This window comes from Amblyraja radiata, chromosome 35, assembly GCF_010909765.2.
Source record: "Amblyraja radiata isolate CabotCenter1 chromosome 35, sAmbRad1.1.pri, whole genome shotgun sequence".
Classification (NCBI taxonomy): Eukaryota; Metazoa; Chordata; class Chondrichthyes; order Rajiformes; family Rajidae; genus Amblyraja; species Amblyraja radiata.
Window position 1 is genome coordinate 11398666 of NC_045990.1, and position 25933 is coordinate 11424598.

The following is a 25933-nucleotide window of genomic DNA, read 5'->3' on the forward strand; positions in this document are numbered from 1 at the left end:
ATTAAAAAACTTGTTTTAAAAACGTGAATGTCTCAATTGATTGTTCAAAAGGGAACTGCAGATGCTGGAATATCGAAGGTACACAAAATTGCTGGGGAAACTCAGCGGGTGCAGCAGCATCTATGGAGCGAAGGAAATAGGCGACGTTTCGGGCCGAAACCCTTCTTCAGACGGGTTGAATTGAATTCTCAATTGAATTCGCTGACAGAACCAGACGGTTAGGGTTGATGAAAGCAGAGACAGAAAAAAATCACGGAGCTGCTGGAATTTTGAGCAAAAACACACAAAAACGCTGGATGGAGTATCTCAGCCGGTCAAGACCATTCTTCAAAAGGTCAAGAAATCAAGAGAATCACCGGTTTAAGAAGGAACTGCAGATGCTGGAAAATCGAAGGTAGACAAAAGTGCTGGAGAAACTCAGCGGGTGCAGCAGCATCTATGGAGCGAAGGAAATAGGCAAGGGTCCAGGCCCGAAATGTCGACCATTCCTTCTCTCCAGACACGCTGCCCGACCCGCCGAGTTACTCCAGCATTTATGCATATCTTCTGTTCTCGATTGCGTTGCAATGATCTGCAGATAGACAAAAGTGCTGGCGAAACTCAGCGGGTGCAGCAGCATCTATGGAGCGAAGGAAATAGGCAACGTTTCGTGCCGAAACGTTGCCTATTTCCTTCATTCCATAGATGCTGCTGCACCCGCTGAGTTTCTCCAGCACTTTTGTCTACCTGCGATTTTCCAGCATCTGCAGTTCCTTCTTAAACACAATGATCTGCAGATATTGGTTTAAACCAATGATAGACACAAAAAGCTGGAGTTGCTCAGCGGGTCAGGCAGCGTCTCTTGAGAAAAGGAGTAGGTAGCGTTTGGGGTCGAAACCCGTCTCTTTTTGTGTCTATCTTCTCGACTCAATTCCCTGATTATTGAAGGACCACATCTGTCTGTGTGCGACGCCACTTTTAGTGAATCTGTCCCCCGCTCCAGCGGGACAGGCACTACCTTTCGCTGCGAACCTTGTGCCCTGGTTTGACATTCCAAAATGTTACTTATTTGAAGTAAATCCCCGCAGAATGGAATGGATTCCGTTTGGCAAAACGACCGTGACAGGACTCGAACCTGCAATCTTCTGATACCATCGTATTAAACACCGAAGTCAGACGCCTTATCCATTAGGCCACACGGTCCCTTACGTTTGAAAGGAGATGGAGAGAGAATTGTGGAGAGAGAATTGTGGACCAAACGCAGACTGGGGGAACGTTTCGTGGAACACCTTCGCTCAGCCCGCGTGAACCAACCTGATCTCCCGGTTGTTGGACACTTTAATTCTCCTTCCCATTCCTACACAGACCTTTCAGTCCTCGGCCTCCTCTATTGTCAGAGTGAGGCTGAACGCAAATTTGAGGAACAGCATCTCATATTGCGCTTGGGCAGCTCACAGCCCAGTGGTATGAACATTGACATCTCTCACTTCAGGTAGCCCCGGCATTCCCTCTCGCTCTATCCCTCCCCACTCAAATCGCACTAGCTTCTCATTTTTACCCTACAAACAATTTACAATGGCCTGTTTCCTTAGTCCAGTGGTTCCCAACCTTTCTTAGCTCATGGCCCCCTTGGGCTCTTAAATTTTTCTGTGCCCCCCCCCCCCCCACCCCTGTCATTATTAGAGGAAAAAAGAGGCCCCCTTCATTGAACCTGTGGCCCCCTAAATCCCCAATTTTTTCTGTGGCCCCCTGAAATTTGCCACGGCCCCAGGTTGGGAATCACTGCTTTAGACAATAGAGAGATCTCCTGTGGTCATGAGAGGTCACCGGCGACATGTCGCCAGGGATCGCCTGTATGGTCGTGAGAGGTCGCCTATGGTCGTGAGAGGTCTCTTTGGAGTAACTGGAGTAACTCAGCGGGACAGGCAGCATGCCCGGAGAGAAGGAACGGGTGACGTTTCGGGTCGAGACCAGTCTGAAGAAGGGTTGTCACCTGACCCTCAGCTAACAATGAACCGGTCCACACTTCCTTGATGGGCTGCTTTGATCTGTCGTTTTCACACCTTATCCTTCCATATGTATAAACATCTTCTCCCCTGACTCTCAGTCTGAAGAAGGTTCTCGACCCGAAACATCACCCATTCCTTTTATCCAGAACTGCTGCCTGTCCCGCCGAGTTACCCCAGCATTCTGTGTCTATCTTCGGTGTAAACCAGCATCTGCAGTTCATTCCTGTACAATACATTTTCTAATTCCGCCTCCACTTGGAGTTAACCTCTTCAAATAGATTGAATTGAATTGAATTGAATTGAATTGAATTGAATTGAATACCTTTATTGTCATTCAGACCTTACGGTCTGAACGAAATTTCGTGCCTGCAGTCATACATACAATCATACAATAATAAACAACAATAAACACAAATTAACACCACCACAGTGTATCCTCCAAGCACCTCCTCACTGTGGTGGAGGCAAAAATCTTAGGGTTACTGTCTCTTCCCTCCTCTTCTCCCTCTGCGCTGAGGCGATTCCCCACAATAAAGAGGCGTAGGACGTAACCTTATTTTTATACCCATTCCATTCTCCCTGCAACATTTTCGTGAGAAAAAAAAACTCGTTATAAAATATAATCTTCGCGAAAGAAAAATCACAGCGGCATATGTTGGTGCCTCGGAGGTACTTAAGTAAAATCATTAACATCGCCCAATTATTCATTGTAGCAGGTGACGACGAGGATGGGATTCGAACCCACGCGTGCAGAGCACAATGGATTAGCAGTCCATCGCCTTAACCACTCGGCCACCTCGTCTGTTGCAGCACCTTGTAAATTCTTACAACTCGGAAATAATTTAGCATAATCTCATCATCTTTCCCACTGTCTCCCACGTGTTTATTTTCTCGTGTAGGAAGGAACTGCAGATGCCGGTTTAAACCGATGATAGACACAACATGCTGGAGTAACTCAGCGGGACAGGCAGCATCTCTGGAGAGAAGGAATGGGTGACGTTTCGGGTCGAGACCCTTCTTCAGACTGAATTTCTATATTCTATATTCTGCTCTCAGAAAAAAACGAAGGTTTTTTGGTCATTGTGATCAGAATCCCAATCCCAAAACTTACTGAACATTTCTGACTTCGAGTCAAGGAAACAGGCCCTTTGGCCCCACTCGTCTTCGCCGATCAAGATGCTCCTACACAAGTTGGCCCATATCCCTTTATACCTTCCACACACCACGTCCCTGTCCAAATGTCTTTTGAATGTTGTTATTGTATCTGCCCCGACTAATTCATTTGGAAGCTCGTTCCATATACACACCAACCTCTGAATGACAAAGTTGCCCTTCAGGCTCCTATTACAAAATTCCCATCTCATCATAAACCCATGTCCTCTGGTTCTTGATTCCCGGACCCTGGGAATAGGACAATGTATTCACCCTGTCGACTCATTTTAAGCGATTTAACATGTTGTATAATTATGTTCGACAAAATTGCTGGAGAAACTCAGCGGGTGCGGCAGACTGAAGAAGGGTTTCGGCCCGAAACGTTGCCTATTTCCTTCGATTCATAGATGCTGCTGCACCCGCTGAGTTTCTCCAGCAATTTTGTCTGCCTTCGATTCTCCAGCATCTGCAGTTCCTTCTTGAACTCGTATAAATATGGTCTAGGTTGTATAATATAATCATATGTTGTGGCTTAAATACTTTTCTGTTGTGCACTTGCTCATTGCAAATAATCAAATAAATCTCATCCACGACCTTTTTAATGTAGTTACCGAATCTCCACAGATGAATATGCCACTCCTTCATTCGCGGCTTATTTTGCTGAAGATAGACACAACATGCTGGGGTAACTCGGCGGGTCAGGCAGCATCTCTGGTGACATGGGATGGGTGACGTTTCGGGTCGGAACCCTTGTCTTGCTCATTCTGCTCTGAGAATCAGCCTAAAGAAATCTTCGATCCAGACCTGGTTCCCATTCCGCGTTGCAGCTAAGATGAACGCGGTGAGACCGTCGGTCTAAGAACTGTACCAGGCTATTTATATTGCCTCCTTCTGCCTTCAACTCAAGTGCATCCAGTTACAATTCTCGTTCTAAACATGGATATGCAGGGAATGTAGAGATATGCATCATGAGCAGACAGGTAGGAATTGGCCATTGTATAATGTTGGGCACAGACATTGTGGGCCGAAGGGTCTGTTCCTGTGCTCTATTGCCCAACAGTTACATTATAGAACTGAAGAAGGATCTCGACCCGAAATGTCACCCATTCCTTCTATTCCCGTCTCACCCACTGTTACTCCAGCATTGTGTGTCTTTCTTCAGTGTAATCCAACAACTGTAGATACTGTCAGGACCACCCTTCATCAGGTAAGGTCATAATGTCATAAGTGATTGGTGTAGAATTAGGCCATTCGGCCAATCAATCCTACTCCGCCATTCAATCATGGCTGATCTATCCCTCCTTACCACATTCTCCTGCCTTCTCACCATAAACTCTGACACCTGTACTAATTAAGCCCAAAGTACACTCAATTCACAAAATTTGCAAGTACATAACACATTTCATACATGTGTCACCATTCATAGCACATTTCATTTAATTTGTTCGAAATGTATTGCATATTTTTGCTGGAAAGTGTCTGGGTGGTAATCGCAGAGGTGCATATGAGCGGCAGAAGACGCCTTCATGTGCCGACCCAGAGCAGGAGCGAAAATTATGTTCCTGCCCAGGCTCGAACTGGGGACCTTTCGCGTGTGAGGCGAACGTGATAACCACTACACTACAGAAACCGCCACGAACATTCACAGGCATCACTTGCATATGGAAACTGGGGAAATGTTGCAGGAACCTCTGTAGGACGGTTGTAACTGCAGATGCTGGTTTACACCACAGATAGACATAAAAAAGCTGGTGTAACTCAGCGGGACACACAGCATCTATGGAGAGAAGGAATGGGTGACGTTTCGGATCGAGACCCTTCTTCAGGCTGTCAGTCGGGGGAAAGGGAGAGCAGAGATTCAGGCGGCATTTGAGGATGGAATGGAAGGTGACTTTTCTGGTCGGGTCTTTTCTTCAGATAATAGAAGAATATTTCCAGGACAATAGAAGGAGGAAGTACAGGAATGGTTGTGGTATTTGGAGTATTATGTTCACTTTGGTCACCCATCGAGAGACAGGATGTCCTTTAGCCGGAGAGGGTGCAAAGAAGATTTACCAAGACGTTGCCAGTACTCTGGGGCCTGGGCTCTCAATAGACAATAGACAATAGGTACAGGAGTAGGCCATTCGGCCCTTCGAGCTAGCACCGCCATTCATGGCAGATCATCCACAATCAGTACCCCGTTCCTGCCTTCTCCCCATATCCCCTGACTCCGCTATCTTTAAGAGCCCTATCTAACTCTCTCTTGAAAATATCCAGCGCCTCCTGAGGCAGAGAATTCCACAAACGCATAACTCTCTGTGAGAAAAAGTGTTTCATCGTCTCCGTTCTAAATGGCTTACTCCTTATTATTAAACTGTGGCCCCTAGTTCTGGACTCCCCCAACATCGGGAACACGTTTCCTGCCTCTAGCGTGTCGAAACCCTTAATAATCTTATATGTTTCAATAAGATACCCTCTCATCCTTCTAAACTACAGAGTGTACAAGCCCAGCCGCTCCTCTCAGCATATGTGAGTCCCGCCATCCCGGGAATTAACCTTGTAAAACCTACACTGCACTCCCTCAATAGCAAGAATGTCCTTCCTCAAATTAGGGGACCAAAACTGCACATAATACTCCAGGTGTGGTCTCACTAGGGCCCTATACAACTGCAGAAGGATCTCTTTACTCCTATACTCAACACCTCTTGTTATAAAGGCCAACATACCATTCGCTTTCTTCGCTGCCTGCTGTACCCGCATGCTTACTTTCATAGACTGATGAACAAGGACCCCCAGATCGCGTTGTACTTCCCCTTTTCCCAACTTGACGCCATTTAGATAGTAATCTGCGTCCTATTTTTGCTACCAAAGTGGATAACCTCACATGTATCCACATTGAACTGCATCTATCATGCATCTGCCCATTCTCGAGGGAGTCCATGATTTTATTCCTTGGAGGCAGGACGCCGTGGGTTGAAAATCAGGAGGGAATAGATATGGGGAATGTAGGGCAGGAAAATCAAACACCAGAGGACATGGGTTTAAGGTGAGAGGGGAAAGATTTAATAGGAAACTGAGGAGAAATCTTTTCACACAGAGGGTGGGTGTATGGAACAAGCTGCCAGAGGAGGTATTCAAAAGAGAACTGCAGATGCTGGAATATCGAAGGTACACAAAATTGCTGGGGAAACTCAGCGGGTGCAGCAGCATCTATGGAGCGAAGGAAATAGGCGACGTTTCGGGCCGAAACGTCGCCTATTTCCTTCGCTCCATAGATGCTGCTGCACCCGCTGAGTTTCCCCAGCAATTTTGTGTACCTGCCAGAGGAGGTAGTTGAGGCAAGCACGAGAACAACATTTAAAAGGAATTTACACAGGTACATGGTTAGGACAGGTTTAGAGGGATATGGGCCTTACGCGGGCAGGTGGGACCAGTGTAGCTGGGGCATGTTGGTCGGGGGAACATTTGTAGGGGCTTACTGTGATGTCCGTTCAGGTGTGGACCTCGTGGCGCAACGGTAGCGCGTCTGACTCCAGATCAGAAGGCTGCGTGTTCGAATCACGTCGAGGTCACAATGATTTTGTTCCATGCAAACAAAGAGAGTAAAGAGTTTGTCGTTCAGGGGTCTGACAGGGTTCTCCCTGGGACCGCGTGGGTGCCCTCCTGCTTCCTCCCTCTTCCCAAAGATGTGCAGGGTTGTAGGTTAATTGTAAAAGTAGTGTGGTTCCCAACACTTCACACCGAATGAGATCGGCTGGGGAAAGCTGGAAGAGTGGTGGGGCGGGACAAAGCCTGGTAATTGATGGATTTAAACCAAAGATAGACACAACAAGCTGGGTCCGACAACATCTCTGAAGAAGGGTCTCGACCAGAAACGGCAGCCATTCCTTCTGTCCAAAGATGCTGCCTGCCCCGCTGATGTACTCCAACTTTTTTTTGTAACAACTCCGGAGATGTCTGGACAAAAATCTCCAGATATTAGCAATGTTACAAAATTTTGAGATTTTAAAAATCAAGTCTGTAATTTATCCCATCAGATAAAGCATAAAAATAAGTTTAATTTGACACCTAATTCACTTTCATATCTCAAGTATTTAAAAAGTTATGGCAATTTTCATACTCGGAAATGAGCATCTTGTTCCCTATTGATTTTCTATGGACATAACAAAAAAGTTGTGATCGTGAACAGTCAAAAGCCCATAACTTTCTTAAAAATTAAGAGAACTGAATGAAATTTTCAGTTATCATAGATTGAAGCATTCTGAAACAAATATAAAATAATCTTACTTGGATGACCTGAAATTAAAGCATATAATTAGTTAGTTACCTAATTGTAGCTAATTTCAGACTTCAATTACTAGATCTAAACATCTATCCATTTCTTAATAAATTATTAACATTTTTAAATAGCCTAAATGTCCAAATAATATTCACAAATAATTCACAATAAAACATGATTTTTAAATCTCATTTACATTAATTTATAGACCAAATGGAAGGAATTTAGTGTTTAATTGCTGTAAATAAATGCCCATTTAAATCAGCTTTCTAGTGGGTCCCTGTGGAACGCGCTGGTTTAGAATGTTCACATTGCGGTAGATTTGTGCCCCAAATGCCCAGAAAAATACTGCGCGATATAATGGGCCCAAATTGAGCTACTCGCAATATTAAATTTTGTATAAAGGGATCTTTAGAAGCCCTTTTTAATGTAAAAATATACAACCTAACTTCTGCTATTTTGTTTATGAGACCCTGCGGTTGCTGGCCGTCGCGGGTTTAGAGATTGATTTTTAAACTACTATAACTATTATTCAAGGCCTTTAAACCTAATAATAGCCTTTGCGACGGGGTCTTCCAGCGATTTTTCGTTAATAATTAACTAGGCTGAACATTTTCGATTTGAACAGCCTAGAGAAAATCGCGTTTTAAACCCGCCCCCTCTAAACGGCGCCAAAATCGCGCACACCCGCAACGGCAGATTTTCAAAGACGCTTCAGGTAGGCTTTGCAACATACCTACAGATATGCTGCCGGATCCATTAAGTTTCTACAGCATTTGTGTCTATAATTGTGTTTCATGCCATGCCGGAAGACCTCTTCTTCGCACAGACGCAGGGAGTAAGTCTTTGTAAACAGCAAATATATTGCATATTTTTGCAGGAGATATCTGGACGGTTATTGCAGAAGTGCATATGAGTGGCCGGAGACACCTATAGCTATCAAAACAGAGCAAGAGCGAAAATTATGTTTCTGCCCAGGATCGAACTGGGGACCTTTCGCGTGTGAGGCGAACGTGATAACCACTACACTACAGAAACCGCCACGAACACTCACAGGCACAGGCCTCTGACACATGTACTAATTAAGAAGGATTTTTTCCTCCGAAGTATACCCAATTCGCTAAATGTGAAAGTACATAACGTGTGTCACCATTCATAGCACGTTTCATTTCATTTGCTCGGAATGATTATATTTTATCAACATGCCATCAACTTTTTTATTTCACCTAGATTCCACGATAGGTAAATGGGAGTGTGTTTGTGCAGGGCTCAACCCTGTACCCCAAGATCATGTGTGGGAAGGAACTGCAGGTGCGGGTTTACACGGAGGATAGACACAAAGTGCTGGAGTAACTCAGCGAGTCAGGCAGCATCTCTGGAGAGAAGGAATTGGGGACGTTTCGGATCGAGACTCAGTTTGAAGAAGGGTCTCGAAACGTCACCCATTCTTTCCCTCCAGAGATTCTGTTTGTTCCGCTGAATTACTCCAGTAGTTTGTGTCTAAGACAGAGTTTAACGTCTGAAAGGTAAAGAGGGAGTTATCGATAGAAATAGAAACATAGACATAGAAACATAGAAAATAGGTGCAGGAGTAGGCCATTCGACCCTTCGAGCCTGCACCGCCATTCGATGTACCTCAGTATCCCATCCCTGCCTTCTCTCCATACCCCCTGATCCCTTTAGCCACAAGGGCCACATCTAACTCCCTCTTAAATATAGCCAATTAACTGGCCTCAACTACCTTCTGTGGCAGAGAATTCCACAGATTCACCACTCTCTGTGTAAAAAATGATTTTCTCATCTCGGTCCTAAAAGACTTCCCTCTTATCCTTAAACTGTGACCCCTAGTTCTGGACTTCCCCAACACCGAGAACAATCTTCCTGCATCTAGCCTATCCAACCCCTTAAGAATTTTATAAGTTTCTATAAGATCCCCCCTCAATCTTCTAAATTCTAGCGTGTACAAGCCGAGTCTATCCAGTCTTTCTTCATATGAAAGTCCTGACATCCCAGGAATCAGTTTGGTGAACCTTCTCTGTACTCCCTCTATGGCAAGAATGTATTTCCTCAGATTAGGAGACCAAAACTGTACGTAATACTCCAGGTGTGGTCTCACCAAGACCCTGTACAACTGCAGTAGAACCTCCCTGCTCTTATACTCAAATCCTTTTTCTAAATTGATAACAACGTCTCCTTACAGTACTTAGAGAGTGGAAAACGGTGAGGAAGACAGATCGAGTATGAAGTGTGGATGAGTTGGAAGTAGTGGTTAGATCCACAGATAACATGATGAATACATGTAGGAAGAAAGTGCAAATGTTGGTTCACTCCGAAGATAGACACAACATGTTGTAACTCAGCGGGTCACGAAGCAGGCGAACACAAGGAATTGTAAATACTGGAATCTAGAGCAAAAAAACCCAACAAAGGAAGCATCTCTGGAGGTCGTGGATAGAGTCGGGACCCTTCTACAGACTGATTGTCGTCGGCTGGAGAAAGGTGGAAGAGAGGTGGGGGCGGGACAAAGCCGGGCAAGTAATTGGGTTTCGTGGGGGGGACGCGGTGTGGAAATAGTCCTGTCCTTCGTACCAAAGATCTTATAGCTTTGGTACAAGATCTTTGCTTCGTACAGCCATAGGAGGGAATAAGTCTTTGAAAACGGCAGGTGTTGCATCTATTGGCCGTGAGATGTTTGGGCGACTGTTGTAAAGGTGAATGTGAGCGGCCCGGGAAACGCATTCGGGTGACAAAGTGGAGCAAGAGCGAAAATAATGTTTCTGCCCAGGATCGAACTGGGGACCTTTCGCGTGTGAGGCGAACGTGATAACCACTACACTACAGAAACCACAACACACGGAGACACCAGTGGGTAAGTGCTGGAGTAACTCAGTGGGTCAGGCGGCATCTGTGGAGGGAATGGACAGACAACGCTTTGGGTAGGAACCCTTATTCAGAGAGGACGGAGGAAGCAATCACAGTTCCTGGATTCAGTCTGCCGGTTCGATCCTAACCCTGGGTGCTGTCTTTGTGGAGTTTGGACGTTCTCCCTGTTGACTGCTCTCTGTGAACTGCCCCTAGTATGTAGGGAGTGGATGAGAAAGTGGGATAACATAGAATTTGTTTGGACGTTTCGGCCCAACAAGTCTACTCCGCCATTCAATCATGTCTGATCTATCTCCCCCTCTTAACCCCATTCTCCTGCCTTCTCCCAGTAACCCCTGACAACCCAGTAACTAATCAAATTAATCCAGACGGCAATTGGTTTCAAATAGCAATCAGGCTGTTGAACAACTACTACCTCCAAATAAACTTGACGAACATAGACTTGGTGACAATGGTTTTGTCTTGTTTGGACTATTTTGTTTGTTTGTTTTTTAAAGTGGTATGCATTGTAATATATAAATATATACATTTAAAAATATATATCTATATATATATATATATATATATATATACACACACAATATATATATATATATATAATATTGTATATATACACACACACATATATATAATATATATTATACACATATTATTATATATTATTATATATATTATATGATATACATTTATATTATATATTACGTATATTATAAATTATTATATATAGTGTGTATGTGTGTGTGTGTGTGTATGTGTGTGTGTGCGTGTGTGAGCGTGTGTGTGTGTGTGTGTGTGTGTGTGTGTGTGTGTGTGTGAGTGTGTGTGTGTGTGTGTGTGTGTGTGTATAGATATATATTTATAAATGTATATATTTATATTATACACATGCATACCAATAAAAACAAACAAACGATAATAGTGCAAAAAGACAAAACCATTGTCCCCAAGTCTAAGGTACACAAAAATGCTGGAGAAACTCAGCGGGTGCAACAGCATCTATGGAGCGGAGGAAATGGGTGACGTTTCGGGCCGAAACCCTTCTTCAGACCCCAAGTCTATGTCGTTCAAGTTTATTTGGAGATTGTCGTGTTTAACAGCTGGATGGCTATTGAACCACGCACATTGAATACACATATATATAATAAACTTTATTTCGGACTCAAGGTCCAGACATTACATAAAAATTCATTGCATATAAAAACATTATAAAATACATATATAATCTTACACACAATATATATATTTGTATACACACACTGGGACATATGACAATAAAAGGCTGTTGATTCTTGTCTCTTGTTAATGTGAGCGAGCAGATTTAGGAATAAATAGTGGAAGAACTAAATCGATCGTGGTGGCATTTTATTTCCAAGTTCATTGGATCATTTGCCAAACCTAGTGAGAAACATTCCTTGCAAAATATGCTCCCGCCCCCCCAAAAGATAGATTTTCAGCGTGACAATGGGCAGGGATGGGGTTAGGAAATACTGAAGGCAAATGGTTACAGTTCACGAGGAGGATGGGTTTCAACCCTTTCGTTCGATGCATTCTATTGCCTTTACCCCTGGACCACCTTGTCTGTTCTCCGTTTATGACTATTATTTGAGAATTCTTATATTCTCTCCTATATCATACATGTTTATACTTGTGTTGCAAATTCTACTTCCACTTGGGTTTCTTGGTCATCGTTATTACAAGCCTCGATCGTTCCCGATCCCAACACTCTTTTCTGGCAACATAAAGTCACAGAATCCCTTCTTCACACCGAATGAGATCGGCTGAAGAAAGCTGGAAGAGTGGTGGGGCGAGACAAAGCCTGGCAATTGATGTATAGTTGTGGTTCATGTGTAGGGAGGATCAGCAGATCCCGATTTAAACCAAAGATAGACACAACAAGCTAAGTAACTCAGGGTACACAAAATTGCTGGGGAAACTCAGCGGGTGCAGCAGCATCTATGGAGCGAAGGAAATAGGCGACGTTTCGGGCCGAAACCCTTCTTCAGACTGATGGGGGGTGGGAGAAAGAAGGAAAAGGGGAGGAGGGGGTGGAGCCCGAGGGCGGGCGGATGGGAGGGTGGGAGGAGACAGCTAGAGGGTTAAGGAAGGGGAGGAGACAGCAGGGGCTAGCAAAATTGGGAGAATTCAATGTTAATGCCATAAGGACGCAAGGTCCCCAGACGGAATATGAGGTGCTGTTCCTCCAATTTCCGCTGTTGCTCACTCTGGCAATGGAGGAGACCCAGGACAGAGAGGTCGGATTGGGAATGGGAGGGGGAGTTGAAGTGCTGAGCCACCGGGAGTTCAGGTTTTTGCGGACTGAGCGGAGGTGTTCGGCGAAACGATCGCCCAACCTACGCTTGGTCTCGCCTGTAAATCAGCTGACATCTAGAGCAGCGGATGCAGTAGATGAGGTTGGAGGAGATACAGGTGAACCTTTGTCGCACCTGGAACGACTGCTTGGGTCCTTGAATGGAGTCGAGGGGGGAGGTGAAGGGACAGGTGTTGCATTTCTTGCGGTTGCAACGGAAAGTTCCCGGGGAGGGGGTGGTGCGGGGGGAAGGGAAGAATTGACGAGGGAGTTGCGGAGGGAGCGGTCTTTGCGGAAGGCAGACATGGGGGGAGATGGGAAGATGTGGCGAGTGGTGGGGTCACGTTGGAGGTGGCGGAAATGGCGGAGGATTGTGTGTTGTATTTGGCGGCTAGTGGGGTGAAAGGTGAGGACCAGAGGGACTCTGCCCTTGTTGCGTGTGCGGGGATGGGGAGAGAGAGCAGTGTTACGGGGTATGGATGAGACTCAGGGGTCAGGCAACATCTCTGGAGAAGAGTCTGAAGAAGGGTCTCAACCCGAAACGTCACCCATTCCTTCTGTCCAAAGATGCTACCAGTCTACTCCAACTTTTTTTGAGATCTCGGGACAAAAGTCTCCAGAGATGCTGCCGGACCCACTAAGTTCCTCCAGCAGGGAGTAGGTTTTTGAAAACAGTAAATGTATTGCTGGAAGATGTCTGGGCGGTTATTGTAGAGGTGCATATGTGGCCGAAGACGGCCTTCAGGTGCCAACCTAGAGCAAGAATGAAAATGATATTCCTGCCCAGGATCGAACTGGGGACCTTTCGCGTGTGAGGCGAACGTGATAACCACTACACTACAGAAACCGCCACGCACAAAGACACCAGTGTGTAAGTGTTCAAGTTCAAGTGAGTTCAAGTGCTTTGCTTCAGCATACAGAACATAGTAGGCATTTACTACAAAATAGACTAGTGTGTCCATATACCATAATATAAATATATACACACATGAATAAATAAACTGATAAAGTGCAAATAACAGGTAATGGGTTATTAATGTTCAGAGTTTTTTCCGAGTCAAGTTTAATAGCCTGATGGCTGTGGGGAAGTAGGTATTCCTGAACCTGGTCGTTGCAGTCTTCAGGCTCCTGTACCTTCTACCTGAAGGTAGCAGGGAGATGAGTGGGTGGCCAGGATGGTGTGGGTCTTTGATGATACTGACAGCCTTTTTGAGGCAGCGACTGCGATAAATCCCCTCGATGGAAGGAAGGTCAGAGCCGATGATGGACTGGGCAGTGTTTACTACTTTTTGCAGTCTTTTCCTCTCCAGGGCGCTCAAGTTGCTGAACCAAGCCATGATGCAACTGGTCAGCATGCTCTCTAGTGTGCACCTGTAGAAGTTAGAGATAGTCCTCCTTGACAAACCCACTCTCCGTAATCTTCTCAGGATGTAGAGGCGCTGATGAGCTTTCTTGATAATTGCATTAGTGTTCTCGGACCAGGAAAGATCTTCAGAGATGTGCACGCCCAGGAATTTGAAGCTCTTGACCCTTCCAACCGTTGATATAAACGGGGCTGGAAAAGTGCTGGAGTAACTCAGTAGGTCAGGCGGCAACTGTGGAGGGAATGGACAGACAACGCTTTGGGTAGGAACCCTTATTCAGAAAGGAAGGAGGAAGCAATCACAGTTCCAGGAATCAGTCTGCCGGTTCGATCCAAACCCTGGGTGCTGTCTTTGTGGAGTTTGGACGTTCTCCCCGTTGACTGCTCTCTGTGCATTGCCCCTAGTGTGTAGGGAGTGGATGGGAAAGTGGGATAACATAGAATTTGTTTGGACCTTTCGGCCCATCAAGTCTACGCCATTCAATCTTGTCTGATCCATCTCTCCCTCCAAACCCCATTCTCCAGCCTTCTCCCCGCAACCCCTGATACCCATACTAATGGAATTAATACAACGTTAATTGGTTCAATAGCCATCAGACTGTTAAACACCACAACCTCCAAATAAACTCTGAACTACATAGACGGGGGCAATGGCTTTGTCTTTTCGCATTATTATTGTTTGTTTGTTTGTTTTCATTGGTAAATGCATATATTTATATACACACACTGGGACATATGACAATGAAATACTGTTGATTCTGTTTGCTCTTGTTAATCGGAGCGAGCAAATTGGGGAATAAAGAGTAGAAAAACTAAATCGATCGTGGTGGCATTTTATTTCCAAATTTATTGGATTAATCCACAAACTTAGTGAGAAACGTTCCTTGCAAAATCGCCCCCCCCCCCCCCCCCCCCCCTCAAAATAAAAGAGAGAATTTCAGCGTGACAATGGGAACGGCTGGGGGTTGGGAAATACTGAAGTACTGAAGGAAGGACTTGAACTTTAGTTCGCCTTCCATCACAGTGAGGAATGTGTAGGAGTCACTGTGGTGGATGTTCATGTTGAAATGTGTTTTTGAGTGATCTGTTGGTGATCTGTTGCTTTTAATTGTATGACTGACATGGCCAGTGAAATTCCGCATATGTTGCAAATAATTCCGCATATGTTGGCGAATAAAGTGTGATTCTGATTCTGATTCTGAAATTGATTACACAAGGTGAATGGGTTTCAACCCCTATCGTTCGATACACAATGGATTAGCATCCCGTTGCCATTGCCGTCTGTTCTCCGTTTAGGACCATTATTTGTGAATTCTTATACTCTCTCCTATATCATACATGTTTATACCTGTGTTGCAAATTCTACTTCCACTTAGGTTTCTTGGTCATCGTTATTACAAGCCTCGATCGTTCCCGATCCCAAGTCTCTTTTCTGGCAACATAAAGTCACAGAATCCCTTCTTCACACCGAATGAGGTCGGCTGGGGAAAGCTGGAAGAGTGGTGGGGCGAGACACAGCCTGGCAATTGATGTATAGTTGTGGTTCATGTGTAGGGAGGAACAGCAGATCCTGATTTAAACCAAAGATAGACACAACAAGCTGAGTAACTCAGGGGGTCAGACAACATCTCTGAAGAAGAGTCTCGACCCGAAACGTCACCCATTCCTTCTGCCGAAAGATGCTACCAGTCTACTCCAACTTTTCTTGTAACATCTCTGGAGTCTCTGGACAAAAGTCTCCAGAGATGTTGCCGGAGCCTCCAGCATTAAACAGCAAATGTATTGCATATTTGCAATATATTGCAGAGGTGCATATGAGTGGCCGAATACGGCCTTCAGGTGCCAACCCAATGAAAATGATGTTCCTGCCCAGGGTCGAACTGGGGACCTTTCGCGTGTGAGGCGAACGTGATAACCGCTACACTACAGAAACTGTCACGAACACTCATAGTGCATCACTTGCACATGAAAGCCGGGGAAATGTTGGAGGAACATCTGTAGGAAGGTTGTAACTGTAGATGCTGGTTTACACCACAGATAGACATAAAAGTTGGTGTAACTCAGCGGGACACACAGCATCTATGAAGAGAAGGAATGGGTGACGTTTCACAGGGGCCGCGGAACGTTTTTGTAAGAGGGGGGCTGAGCGATCACTGCTCACCGGCCTCGGGGGTACCCGGTGAGGGAGCGGAGCGACTATTATTTTAGTTGTTGCTCGACCTCCAAAAACTGGAGGATAATACAACCCACCCCCAACTCAAAAAGTGGGGGGATGTATCTCTCTCTCTCCCTCCCTCCCTTGCTCCCGGGGCCGACTGACTCTGTCTCTCTCTCGGGACCCACGGGACCACCCTCCCTCCCTTCCGCTCGGCGGCTAATCACAGCACTCCGCTCTATGATCTTTGGTTTTACCGCACTCACTGTGCGCTTGTTCTGAGATTCTGGATGTCGGGGGTCCTCAGAAGAAGAGAGAAATGCGGCTGCGGGCCGGATCATTTCGGGTTATGAAGCATGTCTCGCCAAAAAAATTGGAGGGGCTGCAGCCCCGCCCCCCCCACCCCCCCACCCCCCCCCAGCACCCCCCAGCGTCCCCGGTTCCGCGGCCCATGTTTCAGGTCGAGACCCTTCTTCAGGCCGAGAGCCAGGGAGACCAGAGATATCCTAGTGAGTCAGGCGGCATTTGAGGAGGGAATGGACAGGTGACTTTTCTGTTCGGGATTCTTCTTCAGACAAACATTACCAGGGCAATGGGAGGAGGAAATAGTGGAAAGGTTGTGGGAAATGTTTGGAGTATTATGTTCACTTTTGGCCACCCTTCGAGAGAAATTATGTTCTTTAGCTGGAAGGGGTTAGGGTTAGGGTTTACCAAGACGTTGCCAGCACTCTACGGCCTGGGGTCTCTGGGGAGTCTATGACTTTATTACTTGGAGCGCGGAGGGGGGGGGGGGGGGGGGGGGGGGGTGGATATGGAGAATGTAGGGCAGGAAAATGAAACACCCGATGACATGGGTTTAAGGTGAGAGGGGAAAGATTTAATAGGATACCGAGGGGAAAACCTTTCACACAGAGGGTTGTGCGCGTATGGAACAACATTTAAAAGGAACGTAGACAGGTACATGGATAGGGCAGGTTTAGATGGATATGGGCCAAACGCGGACAGGTGGGACTAGTATAGATGGGGCATGTTGGTCGGGCGGCATTTGTAGGGCCTTACTGTGATGTCCGTTCAGGTGTGGATCTCGTGGCGCAACGGTAGCGCGTCTGACTCCAGATCAGAAGGCTGCGTGTTCGAATCACGTCGAGGTCACAATGATTTAATGCATTTTGTTATCAAGAGAGTGTCTTATTGTCATATGTCCCAGATAGAACAATGGAATTCTTACTTGCATTATCAGCGGCGAGACCATTCAGGGCACTGGGTTCCACACTGAGTTGCACGTTCTCCCAGTGACCACGTTGGTTCCCTCCGGGTGCTCCAGTTTCTTCCCTCATCCCAAAGACGTGCAGGTTTGTAGGTTAAATGGCCCGCTCTAAATTGCCACTAGCGTGTATGGAGTGGATGAGGACAAGATGATAACGCAGAACTAGTGTTTAAGAAAGAACTGCAGATGCTGGAAAAATCGAAGGTAGACAAAAGGTAGACGAAGGGACCAACTAGTGTGATCAGGCAGCATGTCTGGAGATAGGGAATAGGTGAGACGCCACCCATCCATGTTCTCCACAGATGCTGCCTGACCCGCTGAGTTACTCCAGCACTTCGCGTCTATCTTCCGTGTAAACCAGTATCTGCAGTTCCTTCCTACACATGAGAATCAGTGTGAAGGGGTGATCGGGTGTTTGAAGTATTGTTCACCTGTCCCACTTGCGCGTCATTTACGCGACATCATTTACGCGTCACGGCGCACGTGACACACGCATGGCGTGCATTACCCGCGCATGGCGCGTGGTGAGGCATGGTGTCGTAGGCAGTGGCGCGCGGTCGCGCGCGGCGCCCCAGGATTTGGGGATTCACAAAATCTTCGCGCGCCCTACTATTGTGTTCATCTCTGGTCCGATCCTTTTTGGATGGAAGTCCGCAATCTTCAGAAGACCAGATCCCAGACAGTCAAGTCTAGCAACACAGATTAGAGTCATAGAGTGATACAGCGTGGAAACAGGCCCTTCGGCCCAACTGACCCATGCTGACCATCATGCCCCATGTACACCAGTCCCACCTGCCTTCGTTTGGCCCGTATCCCTCTAAACCTGTCGTATCCTGGTACCAGTCTAAATGTTTTCTATAATGCTGTGAAAGTACCTGCCTCAACTACCTCCTCTGGCAGCTCATTCCATACATGAACCACCCCGGGACCCTTCTTCAGACCCGAAACGCCCCTGCTCTGTGGAATGTGTGTGTTTTGAGAGACCGTGGTAATAAGTTACTGAACTTTATGCAAAACCTCGGTACATGTGATAATATAGACCCTGAAGGGGACAAAAAACCTCGAGAGATACGCTTCCAAAGGTGTATTAAATATAGGAAAGATACTTTAATGCTACTCACAACCAATAATAGTACACACAAAACTAGAGGGGTATTAGTCGGAGTGTGTGTGATGGGGCGGTGGTGGTGGGGTTAGGTTACACAGAGGGAGTGGGGGGCTCTGTTTTGCAGATGAGAACAGCCCGGAGAGTTGTTTGTTGCTGCCGGCGTATCTTCTCCTTGTACAAGTTCTTGTAGCAGCTGACGGCGTCCTGCAGTAAGCGGCCGACCTTCAGGCTGCGCTCCCGGTTCGGGTCGTTGACGCTGAGGATGTCCACCACCTGGTCGATGTAGGTCAAGGCGTCGGACAGGTGGTCGGTGGTGAGCTGAAGTGGGGCGGGCGGCGAGTCTGTGTCGTCCACCGCTTCCGAGGCTCGCTCTTGCTCCAGCCACACGAGGTCTTCATCGGACAGGTCCTCCTGGTTTGAGTCCAACAGCTGGATCACATCGCCCTCCACCACGCTGTGAAAGCCGGCCTCGTTGGCCAGCGCCACAATATCCCTGGTGATCTTCTCCACCGTCTCCGCTGGCGGCAGGCTCGTGTTGTTCGTACAACCCGGCCAGACGTGTTTCCAAGCGCCGTTCATTGTGGACGCTTCCACCTCGACCCACGCCTCAGCTATGTTGTCCATCGCACTCATGATGTTAAACTTGTCCAAAAGCTCCCGCACGGTTGGTTTACTTTCCCCATCAGTCGCACACACCAACTGCTGGAGAGTCCTCCTTAAGTAATAGCGCTTGAAGTTGGCAATCACACCCTGCTCCATGGGTTGGTACAAGGCGGCCGTCTCCTTGGGCAGGTACTCAACTCTCACCGTGCTGGAGAGGTCGTTCAGGTTGAGTGGGCGGCTGGGCCCGTTCATTAGAATGAGCAAAGCCTTGTTGGGGATGTTGCGCTGGGCACAGTACCTCTCCACCGCCGGGCAGAAGTGGTTAATGAACCAGTCGTGGAAGATGGACATTGTCATCCACGCTTTGCGGTTGGAGCGCCAGATCACAGGGAGGCTGGGCTTGGCGTAGCCACTGAGAGCTCTGGGACTCTCACACCCGTACACCAACACGGGCTTCAACTTGAAATCCCCCGCGGCGTTGCCTCCCATCAGTAGCGTCAACCGGTCTTTGGAAGCATTCAAGCTCCCTGCAGTCTTCTCACCTTGTGAAATAAAGGTCCTATCGGGCAGGCGTTTCCAATACAGACTTGTTTCCTCCACATTAAACACCTGTCCTGGCAGATATCCTCCATCATCGATGATCTTTTTCAATACTATGGGATAATTCCTCGCGGATCCCATATCAGCTTAAAATAAGGCAGCGTCGCCACTCACTCTTACGCACAGGGAGGGGTTATTTAGACGAGGAGCTAGAACGGGAGACAACAAAAGCATGGTCAGGTCATAGACATAGAGCACAGAAACAGGCCCTTCGGCCCAACTCGTCCATACTGACCAAACTGCCCCATCACAATAGTCCCAGTTACCCACGTTTGGCTCATATCCTTCTACACCTTTCCTATCCATTTAGTAGACCTGAACTGAGACAGCATGACAGAGATGGCCTGTTTTTGTGCTGTCTACGTTCTTGAGGATGGTATACACCGGGCATAAGCATAAACGGTTCCAGGCAGAGGCAGGGACATGAGGCACGAGCAAGATGCAGAGACACTGAGGCAGCAAAGCAGAGAAACCAAGGAGAGAATAAATGCACAGGTGATGGAACCCTCAAGGCTTCAGTTTCTTTGTGGTGTTAATATTGCCAATGAATTGTCGTGGACCGACCACATTGATGTGACAGCCAATATGGCACATCAACGTCTCCACCTGAGGAGTTTGAGGATATTTGGCATGTGTCCAGCCACTGTTACAAACTTCTTCAGATACAGGGGACATTTAGAGAGGCTGGGGCACTCACAGACAGAGGTAGGAGGGGTCACTCGGTCACAAGGAAGCACAGAGACAAAAGGAGGGGGCAGGCAGGGAAGGGGGGAGCACTGAGACGGGCAAGGGGTGGGGGCACATACACTGGGTTGGTGGGCACAGATACAGGGGGCACTCAGAGACTGGGAGCACAGAGACAAGAGGCAGGGGCACAGAGACAGATACAGGAGGAACACACACCACACACACACACACACACACACACACACACACACAAGCGAGTGTTGTTGACACACACACAGTCAGGCAGACTCACATTCAGAGGCCGGATACACAGTGAGAGAGATGAATGCTTCCGGGCGGTGTAGGGGCTGAATTGCAGACTGGACGACAGCAAGGAAATACATTGAAGATAATGCCACTGAAACAAAGCGGATTCACGTCTCTGAAATCAACCAGCCCCGGGGTGAGGGAGTGAGGGAGAGAGGCCGGGGCCGGGACGGTGGAGACTGGGGCAGCCTTACACACACACACATACACAAGCCCACACAGACAGACAGACAGACAGGGGTTAGACGCGGGCGGGCCGAGCGGCCGCTCCCGCACAGCCCCGCACCGACACTCACCCACTGCTCCTGGGACCCTGCGCGCTCCCGCCGCCGCGTGTTCGCGCCCCCCGCTCTGCTCACTGGGAAATGTAGTCCATGGGGACGCGCATACAGTAAGTACTGTGGTGGAATAAACTGCAGATGCTGGTTTACACCGAAGATAGACACAAAATGCTGGAGTAACTCAGCGGGACAGGCAGCATCTGTGGAGAGAAGGAATGGGTGACGTTTCGGGTCGAGACCCTTCTCTGGCCTTGTCTGTGCTAACCACCTGTTTGGGAACTACATTTCCCTGAATGCATCGCAAGTCAGTGAGTACACAGGAACTGCGAGCGGGCAGGCTGCAGATCACGAGTAGAGGCGATTTACCTCTGCTGACTGTTGGTGAGTGGTGTTGCCTCTCTGTCTGTGTGTGTGTAGCCAGCGCTCCCGGCCTGTGCCGGAGCCACTGCCCGTGCTTGGCGGTGTGTGAGCCGGCTGCTGTATGCGTTTGTGGCCCTCTGTGTGTGTGTGTGTGACTGAGAGCCGCTCTTTGTCCCAGTCACATGGCCTCGCACACTGGGAGTCCCTGCCTCTGTCTCTCTGTCTCTGGCTGAGAAATGTCCCAATTACTGAATGCCCAAACTCTGCCTCTCCCTCTCTCCCCCTCTCTCCCTCCCTCTCCTCCCTCTCTCTCCTCTCCTCCCTCTCTCTCCCTCTCCCTCTCTCTCCCCCTCCCTCTCTCGATACCGACCTCGTTGCAACCTGATGATAATATGTGCACGCAATCTTCAACGCTTGCTGCCCTTAATGCAACGCAGTCACAGTCTCTTGACCGTCCGGAAGGACTATTGTCTCGCTGTGTTTCCGGCCTCTGCCCTCAGTGTGTGAAACGTCGCCTATCCATGTTCTCCAGAGATGCTGCCTGACCCACCGATTTACTCCAGCGCTCCGTGTCCGTCTGAAGAAGGGTCTCAACCCGAAACGTCACCTGTTCCTTTTGTCCTCAGATGTTGCCTAACCTCCTTACTCCAGCTGTTAGTGTCTGTCTACGGTTTAAACCAGCATCTGCAGTTCCTTGTTACTGCATTCCGAGTGTGTGTGTGTGTGTGTGTGCGTGTGTGTGTGTGTGTGTGCGTGTGCGTGTGTGTGTGCGCGTGTGTGTGTGTGTGCGTGCGTGTGCGCGTGTGCGTGCGTGTGAGTGTGTGTGTGTGTGTGTGCGTGTGCGTGTGCGTGTGTGTGTGTGTGTGTGTGTGTGTGTGTGTGTGTGTGTGTGTGTGTGTGTGTGCGTGTGTGTGTGTGTGTGTGTGTGTGTGTTTACCCCTCTCTGTATAAGGCCATGACACCTGAGCAGAATCGCGAACTGTCATATGTTGAGAGAATGGAGCGGCTGGGCTTGTACACTCTGTAGTTTAGAAGGATGAGAGGGAATCTCATTGAAACATATAAGATTGTTAAGGTTTGGACACGCTGGAGGCAGGAAACATGTTCCCGATGTTGGGGGAGTCCAGAACCAGGGGCCACAGTTTAAGAATAAGGGGTAAGCTTTTTAGAACGGAGACGAGGAAACACTTTTTCTCACAGAGAGTGGTGAGTCTGTGGAATTCTCTGCCTCAGAGGGCGGTGGAGGCCGGTTCTCTGGATACTTTCAAGAGAGAGCGAGATAGGGCTCTTAAGGATAGCGGAGTCAGGGGATATGGGGAGAAGGCAGGAACGGGGTACTGATTGGGGATGATCAGTCATGATCACATTGAATGGCGGTGCTGGCTCGAAAGGCCGAATGGCCTACTCCTGCACCTAATCTCTGTCTGCATGTGATCCATTCCCTGCATATCCTTGTGCCTATCTCAAAGGCTCTTAAAGGCCAACATCTCCCCTGCTTCCACTACCACTGGAAGTATGTTCCACAACCTATCACTTTCTGTGTAAAAATAACTTTCCCCACACATCTCCTTTAAACTTTTGGATACAAGGAACTGCAGATGCTGGTTTACAAAAAAAGACACAAAGTGCTGGAGTAAAAACGCAGAAACATAGCAAATAGGTGCAGGAGGAGGCCATTCGGCCCTTCGAGCCAGCACCGCCATTCATTGTGATCATGGCTGATCGTCCCCTATCAATAACCCGTGCCTGCCTTCTCCCCGTATCCCTTGACTCCACTAGCCCCTAGAGCTCTATCTAACTCTCTCTTAAGTCCATCCAGTGATTTGGCCTCACTGACCACGTTCCCTTTACACCAGCAGAACAAAAAGGGAGTAAATCTCACTGAGTAAATACATCTGCAACAAAACACGAGGGCTGTCGGTAGATAGCCTGTGGTCTCTCATCACGGTGTAGCGGCACGGTGGCGCAGCGGTAGAGTTGCTGCCTCTCACAGTGTTTACAGACCCGGGTTCAATCCTGATCACGGGTTAAATTTTGTTTTAACTAATATCTTCTGATCCAGGCGTATCAATACAGTTCGGGAAGCTGATATTTGTCTTTATAAATCACTGGAAATGTTGTCCTTTCCCCCCCCAGGAATCCAACTGGCCCAGTATGGTGGTTTTGTTTGACTTCATATAGCACGGGCAGGTTGAGATTGCTTCCTCTACCTTGCAGAGTGTTACTGGAGTCGCCCGTCCATCTTATTGACCGTCAGAATGTCGAAACGAAGGCCAGTGGGCCTCAGAGGCAAGCCTAAACGACCCCGGAAAGGGATTTCCCTGGACGTGAAGCTGGATATCTTACGAAGGTTCGACGCCGGAGAGAAACTGAGTGCCATCGCTAGAACCTTGGTGCTGGCTAAATCCACGGTGGGAACAATACGGGACAGCAGGGACAAGATCAAGGCGATCGCCAAAGTTGCCGCGCCAGTGAGCGCTCGAACCCTGTTCCTTCGCCGCAGCGAGGTGATGCTCAGCATGGAACGGCTGCTGAGCCTGTGGATCGAGGACCAGGCTGAACGCAAGGTGCCTTTAAGTTCCATGGTCATCCAAGCCAAGGCCAAGAGGCTGTACAACAACTTAGTGAAGGAAAAGGACAGCGGTGCCCGAGTAAAACCATTCCTGGCAAGTAAAAGTTGGTTCGACAGGTTTTGCAAGCGATTTAATCTACACAATATTAAAGTCAGTGGTAACCTTGTTGGTACAGACTTTGGAGCTGTGAGGAATTCACCCAGTGTCTTGAAGAAGGTGATTGATGAAGATGGGTATCTGCCAGGACAGGTGTTTAATGTGGAGGAAACAAGTCTTTATTGGAAACGCCTGCCCGACAGGACCTTTATTTCACAAGATGAGAAGACTGCAGGGAGCTTGAATGCTTCCAAAGACCGGCTGACGCTACTGATGGGAGGCAACGCCGCGGGGGATTTCAAGTTGAAGCCCGTGTTGGTGTACGGGTGTGAGAGTCCCAGAGCTCTCAGTGGCTACGCCAAGCCCAGCCTCCCTGTGATCTGGCGCTCCAACCGCAAAGCGTGGATGACAATGTCCATCTTCCACGACTGGTTCATTAACCACTTCTGCCCGGCGGTGGAGAGGTACTGTGCCCAGCGCAACATCCCCAACAAGGCTTTGCTCATTCTAAAGAACGGGCCCAGCCGCCCACTCAACCTGAACGACCTCTCCAGCACGGTGAGAGTTGAGTACCTGCCCAAGGAGACGGCCGCCCTGTACCAACCCATGGAGCAGGGTGTGATTGCCAACTTCAAGCGCTATTACTTAAGGAGGACTCTCCAGCAATTGGTGTGTGCGACTGATGGGGAAAGTAAACCAACCGTGCGGGAGCTTTTGGACAAGTTTAACATCATGAGTGCGATGGACAACATAGCCGAGGCGTGGGGCGAGATGGAAGCGTCCACAATGAACGGCGCTTGGAAACACGTCTGGCCGGGTTGTACGAACAACACGAGCCTGCCGCCAGCGGAGACGGTGGAGAAGATCACCAGGGATATTGTTGCGCTGGCCAACGAGGCCGGCTTTCACAACGTGGTGGAGGGCGATGTGATCCAGCTGTTGGACTCACACCAGGAGGACCTGTCCGATGAAGACCTCGTGTGGCTGGAGCAAGAGCGAGCCTCGGAAGCGGTGGACGACACAGACTCGCCGCCCGCCCCACTTCAGCTCACCACCGACCACCTGTCCGACGCCTTGACCTACATCGACCAGGTGGTGGACATCCTCAGCGTCAACGACCCGAACCGGGAGCGCAGCCTGAAGGTCGGCCGCTTACTGCAGGACGCCGTCAGCTGCTACAAGGACTTGTACAAGGAGAAAATACGCCGGCAGCAACAAATAACTCTCGATACTTTGCTGGTCTGCAAAACAGAGCCTCCCTCTCCCCCCGTGTGACTATAGTCCACTCCTGCCCCATCACAACAACCACACTGCACACTGCTCCACTCACCACTGTATGTTTGTGTGTACCAATTATGAATACTATTAATATTACCAACTAATAACATTATTAAACTATTACGTATATTTAATATATGTCTCCATTTATTCGTATTGAATTGAATTCAGTTGGATTCAATTCAATTAAATGTATTTCATTTCAATTCAAATCAGTTCATATTTCTATCTAGTTCAGACTGACAACCAGTTGAATGGATAAAGTGGGAGACAGGAATGGAGTTTGAATCTGAGGTCTCACATCCAAGTAAACACACATTGTGCATTCTCCATAATAAAAAAGGAACTGCAGAAGTTGGCTTATACCAATGATAGACATAAAATGCTGGAGTAACTCAGTGGATCGGGTGACATCGCTGGAGAACATGGATAGGTGACGTTTTGGGTCGGGATCCTTCAGATTTTTTTGGGTCAGGATCCTACTTGAGTCTGAAGAAGGTCTTGACCCGCAACGTCACCTATCTATTTTCTCCAGAGATGCTGCCTGACACGCTGAGTTACTCCAGCTTTTTGTAGATAGACAAAAGTGCTGGAGAAACTGAGCGGGTGAGGCAGCATCTATGGAGCGAAGAAAATAGGCAACGTTTCGGGCCGAAACCCAGGT

The 25933-nt window shown here is 47.9% G+C and overlaps 2 protein-coding genes and 9 non-coding genes across 12 annotated transcripts; 3 read left to right on the forward strand and 8 right to left on the reverse strand.

The window, feature by feature from the left end:
• Positions 1-1093: 1093 nt before the first annotated feature.
• Positions 1094-1182, reverse strand: trnar-ucg. The gene is given in 2 exon segments: positions 1094-1129; positions 1146-1182. It is a non-coding gene; the product is annotated as a tRNA-Arg (tRNA).
• Positions 1183-2708: 1526 nt separating this feature from the next.
• Positions 2709-2790, reverse strand: trnas-gcu. Its single transcript has one exon. It is a non-coding gene; the product is annotated as a tRNA-Ser (tRNA).
• Positions 2791-4697: 1907 nt separating this feature from the next.
• On the reverse strand, positions 4698-4770 carry trnav-cac. The gene has a single exon. It is a non-coding gene; the product is annotated as a tRNA-Val (tRNA).
• A 1852-nt stretch (positions 4771-6622) lies between these two features.
• On the forward strand, positions 6623-6694 carry trnaw-cca. Its single transcript has one exon. It is a non-coding gene; the product is annotated as a tRNA-Trp (tRNA).
• Positions 6695-8366: 1672 nt separating this feature from the next.
• Positions 8367-8439, reverse strand: trnav-cac. The gene has a single exon. It is a non-coding gene; the product is annotated as a tRNA-Val (tRNA).
• A 1734-nt stretch (positions 8440-10173) lies between these two features.
• On the reverse strand, positions 10174-10246 carry trnav-cac. The gene has a single exon. It is a non-coding gene; the product is annotated as a tRNA-Val (tRNA).
• A 3120-nt stretch (positions 10247-13366) lies between these two features.
• Positions 13367-13439, reverse strand: trnav-cac. The gene has a single exon. It is a non-coding gene; the product is annotated as a tRNA-Val (tRNA).
• A 2376-nt stretch (positions 13440-15815) lies between these two features.
• trnav-cac lies at positions 15816-15888 on the reverse strand. Its single transcript has one exon. It is a non-coding gene; the product is annotated as a tRNA-Val (tRNA).
• A 1302-nt stretch (positions 15889-17190) lies between these two features.
• trnaw-cca lies at positions 17191-17262 on the forward strand. The gene has a single exon. It is a non-coding gene; the product is annotated as a tRNA-Trp (tRNA).
• A 1184-nt stretch (positions 17263-18446) lies between these two features.
• LOC116991948 (tigger transposable element-derived protein 1-like) lies at positions 18447-21018 on the reverse strand. Its single transcript, XM_033050959.1, has 2 exons — positions 20978-21018; positions 18447-19837 (listed from the first exon to the last, which is right to left on the reverse strand). Exon 2 carries the CDS (start codon positions 19767-19769, stop codon positions 18576-18578), a length of 1194 nt encoding a protein of 397 aa, XP_032906850.1. The 5' UTR covers positions 19770-19837; positions 20978-21018; the 3' UTR covers positions 18447-18575.
• A 264-nt stretch (positions 21019-21282) lies between these two features.
• On the forward strand, positions 21283-25407 carry LOC116991933 (tigger transposable element-derived protein 1-like). Of its 2 annotated transcripts, none has more exons than XM_033050923.1 (2): positions 21283-21347; positions 23580-25407. In XM_033050923.1, exon 2 carries the CDS (start codon positions 23581-23583, stop codon positions 25264-25266), a length of 1686 nt encoding a protein of 561 aa, XP_032906814.1. In that variant the 5' UTR covers positions 21283-21347; position 23580; the 3' UTR covers positions 25267-25407. The 2 variants fall into 2 exon arrangements, with proteins under 2 accessions (XP_032906814.1, XP_032906812.1); XM_033050921.1 differs by having other exon boundaries at positions 21283-21343; positions 23459-25407.
• Positions 25408-25933: the final 526 nt, after the last annotated feature.